The sequence below is a fragment of the Somniosus microcephalus genome, chromosome 8 (genome assembly GCF_052327205.1).
Source record: "Somniosus microcephalus isolate GS21.2 chromosome 8, FLI_Smic_1.0, whole genome shotgun sequence".
Taxonomy (NCBI): domain Eukaryota; kingdom Metazoa; phylum Chordata; class Chondrichthyes; order Squaliformes; family Somniosidae; genus Somniosus; species Somniosus microcephalus.
The window spans coordinates 99,002,606-99,016,869 of record NC_140994.1 but is presented as its reverse complement, the minus strand read 5'-3'; the positions used below and the strand labels follow the sequence as shown (position 1 = coordinate 99,016,869).

At 49.8% G+C, this 14,264-nt stretch overlaps 1 protein-coding gene across 4 annotated transcripts in view; it reads left to right on the top strand.

Annotated features, from left to right (window-relative positions):
• tspan15 (tetraspanin 15) overlaps positions 1–14,264 on the top strand; it is an 876,670-nt gene that overhangs the window by 181,267 nt on the left and 681,139 nt on the right. For all 4 annotated transcript variants that reach the window (XM_085995040.1, XM_085995037.1, XM_085995036.1 and 1 more), the window contains one exon: positions 7,650–7,745. In XM_085995040.1, the coding sequence (XP_085851166.1) occupies positions 7,650–7,745 (96 nt within the window). The remainder of the gene's footprint in view (positions 1–7,649; positions 7,746–14,264) is intronic.

Sequence of the window (14,264 nt, the reverse complement as noted above, 5' to 3'; positions counted from 1 at the left end):
TAAAATTTCTTAAAATAACTTCCCTCCCTTTCCCAAACAAAAATATTGCATTTCAGAAGCTCCACGATAAAATGTTTCTTCCTCCACAGCCAATGAACCACTTTACACTTGCTTTTTTCAAGTGTAAATTCTGAGGACTTACCCTCACGGATTTGAAATCTACGAAGTTCACTGCGCAAGCGCTGCCTGTGCAGTCGCACACGCTCGAGGTCTGGAAATGCCGGCGTTCCCCGCATGCGCTGTTCATGCTGAACGCCGGCATTTCCAACGGCCAGATGCGTGAGTACCCCGAGCGCACTCACGCCTTTGGCCGCGAATTTCTGGACCAATAAAAACAAATACACCAGTCTCGGCCTGTATATAAAAAACAAATACACCAGTCTCGGCCTGTATATAAAAAACAACACATATGGCCACACTTTCTACTTTTTCCCCTGCGAGGGTGATCCGTCTCGCGTCCGTGACTGGCCCCTACCCGCCCTGCAGCTCCTCCTCAATGGGACCCCAGTGGCTGCAGCAAGGCTGGGGGAAGGCTGCTGAGGGTCAGTTGGTGAGACGGCAGATGCCCTTGGGGGTCGGCCTGGACCAGCTCTGGGCCTGGAGGGGCCGGCTGCTGACTGCTCCAACTCTGCTTGGGCGGCAGCAGTCTGTCCGACGGATGGTGGCAGCTGCAGTGGAGGAGTGACGGTGTTGGCTGCAGGAATGCTGCCAACCTGACAGAGCACAGGCACTCCCTGGTCGGCGGATTCACTGGCACTCGCATGGGCCAGCACTGCAGCATGCGCAGCAATCTGCTGAAGCACAGACTGCTGGGCTGCTGCGGCGCGGCGAGTGCCCCGGTGATGCCTGGCCGATCCAGCGAGGGTGGCAGCAGTTAGTGCCCGTGTGGCCCTGGTCTGTGTCTGGATGACACCAGCCAGTGAATGCATGGCACGACTGAGCACTTGGCTGGAGGCCGCCTGTGCTGCCGCGAAGTCCTGCAGACTCCTGGCCTGTGCTGCACTGAATTCTTGCAGACTTCTGGCCTGTGCTGCCCCGAATTCCTGAACACTCCTTGCCAGTGATTCTATGGAGTCAGGCATCCTTGCCACTGCAGCCATGAGCTCAGTGTGCCTGCGCTCAGCCTGGGCGCCCATTTCCACAAGGAGCCGCACCGCCTCTGCGCTTACCGTAGCAGGACTGGAGGCCACACTCTCCCTCCGGGGAGAAGGCCGCCAAGCTTCCCCACCCCTCCCGCATTGCTGCAGCCCGCTGGGCCCCGGAGCTTCACTCTTCTCTGACCCTTCCCCCCTGCTCCCCTCCAGGGAAGACGTGTCCCCATCATGGCCATGGGCTGCCTCGGCTGAGGGTGTCCCTGATGGGCCGGCTTCCTCTTCCTCCTCCTCTATGTCTGACTCCGAGACAGTGCCAGCTTGAGGGGCCGCCTCCTCACCTGGCGAGTCACCATCTGAAAGCAGGGAGGCACAGAGTTGCTTTAGAGTGAGGACAGGGCGGCAGCGAGGGAGGCATGAGTGCTGCTATGCACTGCATTGGTTCGATAGTGACAAAGGATGCTGGTGTGAGGCGCAAGTGGAAAGAGAGAGGTCAAAAAGGTGATGACCTTACCATTGGTGCCCAGAACAGGGTCGGCATCTCCAGTGGCGACGGGGCCAATCAGCCGGCCTGCCATGATCCGCTCCACTCGCTGCTCTATGTCGCTGAGCTGTTTCAGGTCAGGACAGCCTCCCCCGGTCTGACGCTGCTGTCTCCAGTTATACGCCAGCTTGCCCTGCAAGAGAAAGGACGGCCTCTAAGTACAGTGTGAAGCCCTGATCTTGCCTGCACAGCCTCCCATGGTGGAATAGCACTGACAGTGTGAAGCCCTCATCTTGCCTGCACAGCCTCCCATGGTGGAATAGCCCTGACAGTGTCAAGCCCTCATCTTGCCTGCACAGCCTCCCATGGTGGAATAGCCCTGACAGTGTATAAACTCCTGAATGTGCAAGTGCTTTTCATGACAGTCCCATAGCTGCTGGATGAGGGCTGGGCATTAGGGCCTTCAGGTCCCTTTGGCCATCAACTGAGGTGCACATGCAGGGATGAGGAGGATACTGGAAAGGGTACTCACCCTGACAACCCGAGTGAGGTCGTTGAATTTTTTCCGGCATTGGATGGGAGTCCTGGCAACCACACTGTTGGAGGTGACCCTGTTTGCCACCTCCCTCAAGGCTTTCCGATAATCGGAGGGCAGCAGCCTCCTGCCACCCTCGGAAGAGGACATGGTGCCTGCGCTCCACTGCGCCAACCAGCACCCTCAGGTCACCCTCGCCGAAGCGCTGCGCTCTCTCCCTGGCCTTCTCCATTCTCCTGGGCGTGGAGCAGTTGAAATAGCACTGGTCAGGCCTTCCTTCAGGGCTGCAGTGTGCAGGGCGTGGCAGCCAAACAATTCCACCCTCCCCCTTTAAGTGCTGACCGGCGCCTGACTGTCTGCCTTCAATCAGCAACTCGCCGCACCTGCGCTGCGCCCGCCCTCGGTGGTAGCGCCCCGGCTCGCCGGCTTAGCGCCTTATGATACTCGTGCATCGCCTGCTTTAGCGCAGCAGCAACCTCTTGGGACAATGCAACTGAATATCGGCGAAGGTGGCGCTAAGTTGCGCCAGGCGCAAAATTTAGTGAACGCCCGGCTGTAGCGCCCCAGATGTGGCTATACTGAATTTCTAGGCCATCAACTGGTAAAACAAAACCAACCTGTTTGTGTTAAGTATGTGTATTGTATTGAACAATTAACACAAAGACTTAAACGTATAACTCAAACAGGTCTTTACTGGTTGGAGGTAGGGACTATACATAGGTCTTTACTTCATGCCCACAGGCGGGAACTGAGGGGGATCAGTACCCACAGTACTATTTATACCCCTATGGCCAGGAGTGGTACTGCGTATCACTACGCCCAACAAGTAGTGCAGTCCTGTCCATAGGTTCAAAGTAGCACACATATTACATACACAACATTCCTCCCTTCCTAGCTTTACAGTCATCTCCCCATTTAACATAACGTAATAACATATATACATATATAACTTCAGGTTTACATAACAGAATAACATAGATAACTTCATGTCAAAACAGATCACAGATTCAGTCTCTGCGGAAAACAGTTCACAGATTCAATCTCTGTGGTGGAGTCGGTTCACGTTGCTGGAGTGACTCATTCAATAGTCCTTCCATGGATTTAACAGTTTGAACTTCCGAACTGAATTGGCTCCGTTCGGAGGGACCACGTGTGTGATCTGGTAGAGGTAATAATGGTTCAGATGGGTCATCTTCTGTTTCGACTTTTCCTTTTCTGCTTCTTGGAGACTCTCTGGGCTCCACTGTCAGCTGCCAGCTGCATGCGCAGTTCCTCCTTCTCTCCCTCCTTTTTCCGTAGTAGAGCCACCTTCTCCCGATGTTCTGTAGACTTTCGGTGCTCCTCCATGATTTCTGTATGGTGGGAGTCGAAGTTACAAGTTGGGCAGGACAGGACATAGTAATATTCGGTGTCGTCCTGATCTAGGCCAGCGAGAGGGTCTTCTATTTCCTCCATACCCAGCTGGGCGTTAGCCAGCTTTTGTTCCAAGTCCAGACATCTTTCCTGAAGAGACTTCTTCATGCGTACCTCTTCATCCAGCTTTTTCTGGGCTTTCAGCAAGTCGTTTACTAATGACCTCATTTGAGATTTTACTACTTCAACTTCTTTTGGAGATTGATTGATCGGACTATTCAATCCCTCTACCGGAGCAGCTGTTTCAGCGGTCTGTTGTTCTACGTTGACGTGAGTCAGCGTACTTTTGGCATCCAAGGGCTGCTCTGTTGCAGTCATCTCAGTCTGTGTTGCCACCTCAGCTCTTCCAATAACCTTTGATAGCTCCGAACCCCTTTCCTTTGAATATTGAAGTTCGTGTTCAAGTTTTTCCCATTTCAGAGTCCTGTCCTTCAGCATATGCAGGAGTTGGCTGACCGTTAACTCCTCTGACATCAGACGTTTTGTGTGCTCCTGCTCCATTTTCTCCATCAGCTGCTTCTGTTGGCTTTCCAGATTCTCCAACTCTATATCAAAGAACTCTTTCGTTGCATTCAACTCTTGCTCACAACGGCGAAGCATTTGTTCTAATTGCTGTTGTAGTTTGAAATGGAGTTGAGTTCGAGCCCGGTGTCCCTCAGAAATGGGCACATCAGTAGACTTGCCAGACTCAGAATCCACAGTTAAACTATGTTGTTGTTGCTCAGTGGAATTCTGTGCTGAAACTTTGTCTTTTGCACCTGAGTTGGGCTTACCATCATCCGTTCCAGAGTCTGGGCCGACTATCTTCACCGAGTTCTCACTCGTTATTGTTTGTAGGAAATGCCAGTCCATATTCATTTTCCTAATCCACTCCCGTCCTAGTAGTGGAGAACCTCCTTCAGATATCACATATAAGTCCATTATTTGACTGTCTTCGCCCTTGTGGACCACTGCAACCTCTATTTTCCCGATGGGGTACACTCTTTGCCCCGTGTATGTTTTCAATATAATCCCCGTATCCTGTAGGGGAACATGTTGGAATAACTTTCCGTAATCTTTCTTATTTATGACCGTCAATGCCGATCCAGTGTCCAATTCCAGTTTTACTTGGACTCCTTCTATCTGAAGAGTGACCCAAATTGTCTGGAGGTCTGCACCCTTACCAGCATTGAGTACTCTTAAGCTAGCCAGTTCATTACTGCTAGCGTCTGAATCGGACTCCTGTTCGGTCACCTTGTGTACCTTTGCGTATTTTCCTTGCGGTGACTTCTTGTTGCTGGTCTTCTTCCCTGACCTGCATACTCTAGCTATATGTCCAAGCCTACCACAAGTTCTACATTCTTGGTTTTTAAACCAACACTGGTTCTGATCATGCGTTGTCTTTCCACAACGATAACATTTGCCAGAACTCACACCCAATTTGTGTGCACTGAGCTCCGGTGACCGTAGCTGCATTACTGCCGTGCCTCTCGCTGCGGCTTCGTGTGCTGCTGCCATAGTGACCGCCTTCTCAAGCGTCAGCTCATTCTCCTCGAGCAGTCGCTTTTGTGTATCCTGTTTAAATAAACCACACACAAATTTGTCTCGAAGTGCCTCTGTCAGTCCCGTTCCAAACTGGCAATATTTCGCTAATTTACGCAATTCCAGCAAATAATCAGCATTGCTTTCATGCTGTAGCTGCCTTCTGTCGTAAAATTTAAATCGTTCCGCTAGCATCAGCGGCGTGGGGTTTAGATGATCTTTCAGGACAGTAACAATCTCATCGAACGTCTTATCCGCCGGTTCATCTGGTGATAACAGGTGTTTCAATTGCCCGTATGTCTTCGCACCCATTAAATTTAATAATGTTAGAGCTTTATCTTGGTCACGAATTTTATTGGCCTTACAATAATTTTTTACTCTTTCAACATATATGGCCCAATCTTCGAGGTCACTATCAAAGGTGCTAATATTCCCGTGTTTAGGCATTGTAGATTTGCAATTTCTCAGATTTTATTTTGTTTACTTGTTATCAAAGATGGCGGCTTCCCGCTCTTGCCGTCGTCCTCCGCCCACAAAATGGCGGTTTTCCCGCTTCTGCCTTCTTCCCCAGCGGTTTTCCCGTGAAAAATGGCGGCTTTCCCGCGCTTCTCGCTCTCCCCGCCCACTTCAATGGCGGTTTTCCCGCGCTTCTCGTCGCTGACTTTCAGCCCAACTGCGGCTCTTATCTCCTGTGCGATCGCTGGTGCGCCGCCCGCCCGAAACGGTTCTCAGCCCTTATCACCGGTGCGATCGCTGGCCCGCTAAGCGCCTCCCGCTTGAAGCGGCTCCCGGCCTCTGGCTCACCCGCTCGCGCCCTCCCGGGCTCTGGCTTACCCACGAGGTTATGGAGGCTTCAGGGTCCTAATGCCTGTCGCTTCCAGTCGCTGGAAGCTGTCAGGATTTCTGCTGCCCTTCAGTTTTCAGTGGGGTGTTGAGGATTGGAACCTCTCTTCAACGTCCTGTCTTTGGACGAAGCCGCTGTGGAATAACTGCCGCAGGGTTCGAACCGACTCGTCGCCAGTGTTAAGTATGTGTATTGTATTGAACAATTAACACAAAGACTTAAACGTATAACTCAAACAGGTCTTTACTGGTTGGAGGTAGGGACTATACATAGGTCTTTACTTCATGCCCACAGGCGGGAACTGAGGGGGATCAGTACCCACAGTACTATTTATACCCCTATGGCCAGGAGTGGTACTGCGTATCACTACGCCCAACAAGTAGTGCAGTCCTGTCCATAGGTTCAAAGTAGCACACATATTACATACACAACAGTTTGGTGATTGCTTTTAGGCACTGGACTCCCTTCTGCCTCCATTAGATTTCACTTCAGTTCTCAAAATTGGCAGAGCAGGACACTAGACATTGTTTAAAATATATTACACAGGAAAAATCAAACATTGATATCATTTATGATATAATAAAAATCTTGTGTCTGTGTGCACTTTCAATTTTTTTTCCATTATAAATACCAATGTTGACATTTGGAAACTGCCAATGTAACTAGTCACACTGCAATTGCACACAGCCCCAGGGGATGTAGTACAACTGGATAATTGTATTATTTGATTGCTCATTGTTTAATATATTTGCTTGATATTTTAAACTTAAAACAAGGTCTAATGTGATCCTGTACCACGATGGAAGACTAGGGAGGTGCTATGGGTAAATTCCAGCAGTTTAAAACTAATCAGACAGGGTTTGCTGTCCATTTCCCAGGCACAATACCGAGTTTACCTAGATTTCAAGGCAAGAATAGACATGCGCGAAGATTTGGGAAAGTGAGACTCTCCCTTGAGAGTGCTCTAAGATATGAAAATCAAAATAATTTACAGTAGAAAGGACCTAAAAAGTAAGTCTACAGTGTGGAGGATGTAGAATGAAGAAAGCCAGAAAGATTCCCTATTTTGTAGTGCTGCCTTCATTCTTTGAACTTCCAACCTCCCACACGTCACACTCCTATCAAAATGACCTTGTGGAGAGTGCACATATTACTTTCTTGTTTTTATTCCAGCACATTCAGCCATTTCAGTAGGGGTCACTTTGTTTCACCAGAATATGGGTAGGACCTGGCTTAATTCCAGAGGTGTGTGGAGGGTACATTGTCACATGGTCTATTTTACACTTATAAAGTTAATAAAAAATCAGCAGAACAATCTGCTTTTTAGTAAATTTGATAATTTTACCAGCATTCTAATGGCAGCTAGCAGAGCTCTCTGTATAATTGAGAATACTGTACTATGATAAATATAAGTAAATAATGTTACATTTATATAGCACCTTATTACATCATTAGACCATCTCAAAGCACTTCACACAGCGAATTACTATTGGAATTCAGCAGCTGTTCTGTAGGCACCTGCACAAGCTGGTTTAGTTGCAAATGTGGTTGTGACTTTTCCTTATTTTCTAACTTGATTCTTGGTCTTACAGTTTTTGACTAGTATATAATTGTTTATCTATTGATTAAGTATGAATACTCAGTCTGCGTGAACTACATCTTTAACCATCATTATATTTAGGTTGATTATCTGTAGTTGTTTAAACCAATTACCTTCAAGGTTTTGTGCTGCGGGTTTAACTTTGGGAATTTGTTTTCCAGACATTAGATTTTATAAATGAAAACATCCGAAAAGGCATTAAGCATTATTATGATGACCTGGATTTCAAGAACATAATGGATTTTGTCCAAGAGGAGGTTTGTGGGTTTTTTAAAATGTTGATTCTATGGTATGTGTAGAAATTCTGAGCTAAAGTTCTTTATTCAGTTGTCAGTGTATTTTTTAACAAGTTTATATCGACGGCAAGCTACATACCTTGCAAGTTCCTTGGTCTGATAATGTGTTTTTTTGGTACAGTTTGAATATACCAGAGGCTCAATTAAATGTGAGCACTCTATCATGGATCATGTATCTGTTTCTTTCTGCGGTTGGTTGCTGAGATCTTTCATGCATTAAGCTATGAATCTGCAAACATTTTATTCAAGAATATTAACATACTGCACTATTAACTGCCAACTGATTTATCAAATCATTTTCACCAAGCTTAATATAGGACTTCCTCTAATCAGAATTTTCAGTTCCTTTTGAAGATGGATATGCTGAGAACTATTTACACATTATTTCATTAAATATATCCCCAGATGTGTCCTATCATTTGTTACAAATGTTTTTAATGGATTGGGGTGATGTGCTACCACACTGCACTATGGATTGGTAAAATCTGGATTTGAATCTGTAACCTTCCCCACACAGTGGGCTGGATTTTGTCATTGGGGGCGGGCTGGGGCGTGTCAGGACCCCGCCTCCGATGTGAGGTGGGACAAAAGTGCGATTTTGCCCTAATTGGGCACTTGATTTCCAGCGTGTGGGAACCCCTGACCCAATAAGTCTTTTGATACTGAAACTCGCCTCCAATGACGTCATCTAAGCAGCTGGATTTAAGGCTTGCAAGCAGCTTTGGTTCTTTTTCAGTCTTTCAACTTTATCATCATACTTCTGAGGGATTCCTACTGCAACTATATCCAGCACCAGACCAAAGTGTGCACCCCGATTTGATGAGGCCTCCCTCCAAGCTCTGGTGGAGGGAGCAATAGCAAATAAGGAAGTGCTCTTTCCTTCTTGAGGGAGGAAAAAGCCTCCACAACAGACCAAAGCTGTGTGGCTGCAAGTGGCACAGGAGGTGAATGCGATTTCAATGTGCAGCAGAACCTGACTGCAGTGCAGAAAGAGGTTTCATGACCTCCTCCGCACAGGAGAAGTGAGTATTCCATCCCCATGACCCTCAATCTGATCCCCATCGCCTCTCATGACCAGCACTCTGCTTTGTCAACCTCCTCCTCCACATCCCACTTCACCCTTACATCCCTGCACCCTTACCCATTCCCTCTCTCTCTATGCTCACATTCACTTAACTATTTGACTATGCAGCCCTCACACTCCCTATCACTGATGCTATGACAACAACTTACAACACACAGGGAGGGCCCTTGGTCTTGGCATCTCACTCCATCTTTGTGTCCTTCTAAGCATCTATGCTGTGGATTCTCTACACTCCTTCATTCTCACTCAAACTCCACTTGTGTCCCTCATTGCAGGAAAAGAGAGCCCACAATAAGAGGAAGAGGGCGAGGACAGGAGGAGGGCCACCCTCAATAGCCCAGCTCACCACTGCAGAGGAGGCAGCCCTGGCGATCGTGGGAGTGGAGGAGGATGCGCAAGTGGGGGACGGACAGACGGGCGCATCACAGCAAGCTGGTGACAGAATAGTTTTGCATCTCTCTCATTGACATTGCATGAGTGACTGATATGGATTATGATGCTTCAATGTGCATGCAACGTTTATCTCACATGTCTAACTCTTTCCTTTACTCAGCCACAGGACCATCGACAGCCCCCCTCCCCACTGTCCAGGAGGAACAGCCTGAGCCAGAAGACTCCTCAGAGGAAGCTGCAACCTCTGAGGGCGCAGCGTCAGCAGAATTAAGTGCACCCAACACCAGCGCAGAAACTCACACCTCGGTGGGACCTTCACGAGATAGAGTAGTGTTGTCACCTGGTGTATCACAGCTCACAAGTGAGCATCAGCAGATGGTGGAGACAGGGACAGCAGTGGAGAGTCCTCGTCAGAGGGCGCAGGACTCTCCCAGCTCGGCTCTGCTGCATGTCAACCCTGTGCCTCCAGGTCCATCCAGAAGGAGAGTGGTGCTGGAACTCCAGGAACAGGTGCAGGAGTCTCTGGCAGGTTTTGTCTCCAGGGTCGCTGCGAGTGTGGAGCGAATGGAGGAGTCAATTGCTAACATGCGCAGAGCCTTTGTGGAGGCATTGGCGCATGAACGCATCACCACGGAAAGGATGGCCACCTCCGTGGTACGGCTGGCTACCGTAGAGGAGAGGGTGGCTACGGTAGAGGAGAGAATGGCTACGGCCATGGAGGAGGTTAGTTGCCAGGGTCTTGAAAACATGGTCATTGTTCAGAATAGAATGACAGCCCTTGAGGGAGCGATGGGCAGCTATTGAGCAGAGACAGCAGACGTTCATGGAAGTTCTCTGGAGTAGGATTTCCAGTGCAGAAACGGGTCCTCATGGCCCCCCTGAAGTGTAGCAAGGTGCTGTCAAGCCACTCGCTAGCTCTGAAGTGGGGCTGACCCATGAGAGTGATGTTGGTGGCAAACAACAAGGCAGTGGGGGCTCCTCTCCAAGTGCTCACATGACCATGCCACTGCAGAGCCCTCGGTCAGAGCCCCACCAGAGTCCTCACCCAACTGAGATGGGCGTCTCTGCCCCTGCACAGCCGCGGGAGCAGCAGACTGTTGTCGAGCCCTCACAGGCTCACAACCCCAGAGGACGCCCGCCAAGGGTGTTGAGGCAGGAGCAGCAACAAAGTGAGCAAGGGGCCTCCACATCTGCTGAAGCCACGGGGGAAGCACCATGTAGGAGCACACGTACGAGGAAGATAAAGCACAAGTAGTCACAAGAGTAGTCACTTGGGTGTTCTGTTTTTATTTTTGAAAAGCCATCCGTGAATTGTGATGATAAAAAAATTTGATGGCAAACTGTTGAAGTTGTGGCCTGTGTCATTTCGTAAATGGAACTTCCACATTGAGGGCTTAGGGCGACTTGCAATTGTCAGTATGGTGGTCAGAGTGATGGGAATCCGCAGGTTCTTGTCCATTGTCGATGCTCTGGTAAGAAGGTGCATGGCAAAAGTGTTTGATTGGGCAGGCTAAGCAAATCTGGCCAAGATGAGTGCGTCCCTTGCATCCCAGGCAGCAATGTGCTCGCGTGTTGCTGCCGCTGATTGATGCACCTCCGCAAGCTGTTCGTTGTTGCTCTCCTCCTCCTCCTCATCTGAGGAGGCTATGCGATCAGCCACTTGTACCTCAGCCAGCTGCAAGCCACGATGCTGTGCCATGTTGTGACGTGCAAAGTAGACCCCGACACTTCTGGAGACCCTGGCTGCTGAGTACTGCAGGGCTCCACCTGATCTATCAAGGCATTTGAATCGCATCTTCAGCAAGCCGATGGTTTGCTCAATTATGGATCTGGTGGAAATGTGGCTGGAGTTGTAGCGTTCCTCAGCCTCGTTGGATGGGCTCCTCAACGGCGTCATTAGCCATGTCTTCAGGGGATAGCCCTTGTCTCCAAGTAGCCATCCGAAAAGTTGGTCTGGCGGATTGAAGGGTGGAGGCACACTAGACTGGCGCAGGATGAAGGAGTCATGGCAACTGCCAGGGTACTTGGAGCAAACATGCAAAATTTCCTTGTGGTCACACACCAGCTGCACGTTGAGGGAGTGGAAGCCCTTGTGGTTGACAAAAATACCTGGATTGTGATGAGGTGCCTTAAGGGCCACATGTGTGCAGTCAATGACGCCCTGCTCCCTTTGAAAGCCTGCCAGATTCACAAACCCAACCGCACGTGCGGTTACACTAGCTTGATCCTTGGAAAAGTTGATGTAATTGTGCGCGATGGCAAAGAGGGCATTGGTTACCTGCGTGATGCAAGTGTGTGCAGCTGCCTGGGAGACGCCGCTGATGTCTGCTGTTGATCCCTGGAATGAGCCTGAAGCAAAAAAGTTGAGTGCGGTGGTGACTTTGACGGCCGCTGGTAAGGGGTGTCCACCTAGTCCTCTGGGCTCCAGGTCTTGCTGCAGCATTGCGCAGATGTCACCCAATTCACAATTCACAATTCACAATTCAAATCGCTTTATTGGCATGATAAGTTACATCTTATGTTGCCAAAGCATCAAAATACATTTATGGTTTACCACATAAACGCAGTTCTATTCATACAGTGTATAAACAGGTATATCCCTGAGTGTATACTCACTACCTCTCGCGAAAGTCTGAGCCTCCTTTGGCACTGCTGCTCAGTCATGTTGAGGTAGCTCATCCTCTGTCTGTAAACTCCTGCGGCGACGTGCTTCCATGCGCTGGCGACTTCTGGCCTGTGCAGCTTCAGGTGGGTGAGCAGCAACTTGGCACTCCTGTTGTTGCTCCTGCTGTTGGTGCTGCTGTTGTTCAGGGTTCTGCTGCTGTCGTGGCTGGTCTTCGTTCGAATCTGATGTCCAGGAGGGAAGGAAATAAATGGTTCCCATTCTTCTGGTATATACCTCAGTTGAGGAAGCGCTCAGTCAAGGTGGGGAGAGGGGTTTCCCAGAAGGTCACACTGGAGATGGGTCTCAGGCTTCAAACTTCCACAACAATGAGTAGGCCTGCTAAAAGTTCCCCCAGACCTGAGACGACAAAGTTCTGCCACCTGCAAATGATCATTGCTGAAAACTTCTTTTTAATGGTGGAGCTGCAGCTGTTAGTAAGCAATCCACTTGTGAGGCCACCAAGATTAACTGGCGTATTCCAGAGGAGACGTGCAGCACGGGGGAAATGTGTTAAATTCAGAAAGGCCTCTTAAAATGGGATTATAGAGGCACTTAACTAGCTATTAAGAGCCTATCCCACCTCTTGGAGGCGGGATGTAAACGGGTTCTGAAACCACGATTGTGGGAAATTTGATCAGAGGCGGGCTGGTGGCAGGATCGGATCCGCCCACCATTTTATGCAATTTTAACACCTCACACGCCTCCAAACCTGTTTCCTCGGGCCTGGCAAAATTGAGCCCAGTGAGTCCCAATCTTAGGTATGCCATTCCTACAAGCACTGAGTGCAATGACTCATCTTGTACTGCTTTCACATACCCTTCTAATAAACCCTTAAAGAGCCTGCAACCAGGTTACCATTCTGCCCTGTTGGTTGTGGAACATTGCTTGGTTTCTTCTCATTACCCCATGGTTTCCTCTCAGATTGGACATGCTCAGTGTGTGTATTCTACTGCTTTCATCTGTAAGTACAGGTTGAACGTCCCAAATCCGGAGTTCCGGAATGATCCGGACACCGTGACGATTGGTGGCAGGGGTCCGGAATCCGTAAAATGTTCTGGAATCCGGACACCCTGAAGGAGGCTTACCAAAAACTGGAACCTGGGCCCAGGCATTTCCGGACTCGGCATGTGTTTCTGATGTCCGAAGTCCGGAAATATCGCAACCTGGGCTCGGGCGTTTCCGGACTTCGGACATCAGAAACACGTTCCGAAGTCTGGAAAAACCCAGAAACCAGCTCGGCCTCGGTCGCAAGGCTTCCAGATTCGGGACGTTCTACCTGTACTAACCTGTCACTATGATTAGAATATCTTTATTTATTATCGATATATATAAAGCGGCTCTTCTGTCTGTCTGTCCCAATGTCTGTCTGTCCGTGTTCTATACGTTTGAAAGTTATAGAGCGTACCGACGCGCGCGTCGCCTCAAAAACCGCGCCCGCGGTATCCGAAAAAAGTTCAGCGTTCCGCTCATTAGCATCTCATTAGCGACCGTGTGACGTCGAGGTCGAACAATCGGACGGCGGGTTCCTGGCGCGTGCCGTCCTACAGTTGAGTGTCGAGTGACTCGACGATTGACCAATCCTACGCTTCGGTGACCTGACCGGTCGACCAATCAGTGCGTGTGTGGGTGGGCCTTATCCTTCTGAACCGAGGTGAGTGGCCGCCATCTTGATTTTTCACGATTTTTTCACCCACTCTTTCTGTGTGTTAGGGAACTAAGGTAAATATTTGAATTATGTGTTAGGGAATTAATTAACAATTTATTTGAGTTTTATATTGTGTTTAGCAACCCCCCCCCCCTCCTCCTCACCCTCGCGCAGGGGGGACTCGAGGCCTGAAGCTCAAAAAATTTCTCTCTCTCTCTCTCTTTCTTCCCTCTCTCTCTCTCCTCCTCTTCCCTCTCTCTCCTTCTCCTCTTCCCTCTCTCCTCTTCCCTCTCTCTCCTTCTCCTCTTCCCTCTCTGTCTCTCTCTACTTCCCCCTCTCAGGTTTGACGGTGTCGGGGCCAGAGCGCGGGATGGACACCCGAAGTGATCCGCTTGCTAACGGCTGCCAGCCCGCGGGGTTTCCCTGCCTACTCCCCGCGGGCCGCCTCGCGCCGCTGGCACTGACCGCGCATGCGCCGCCCGCCCGCGAGAGCCCGCTCTGGCTTTTTTTTAAACGGCTGTCCCCGATCTCAATCGGACACGGGAGTCTGCCAACCGGGTCCAAAGGCCCGCCTTGTTCACCAGCAGGTGCTACCGAGGTTAGTCCGGTCGGGCCTGGAGGATGAGTGTGAGGGAGGGGGGGGGGTGGAGAGAGAGTGTGAGGGAGGGGGGGAGAGAGAGTGTGAGGGAGAGG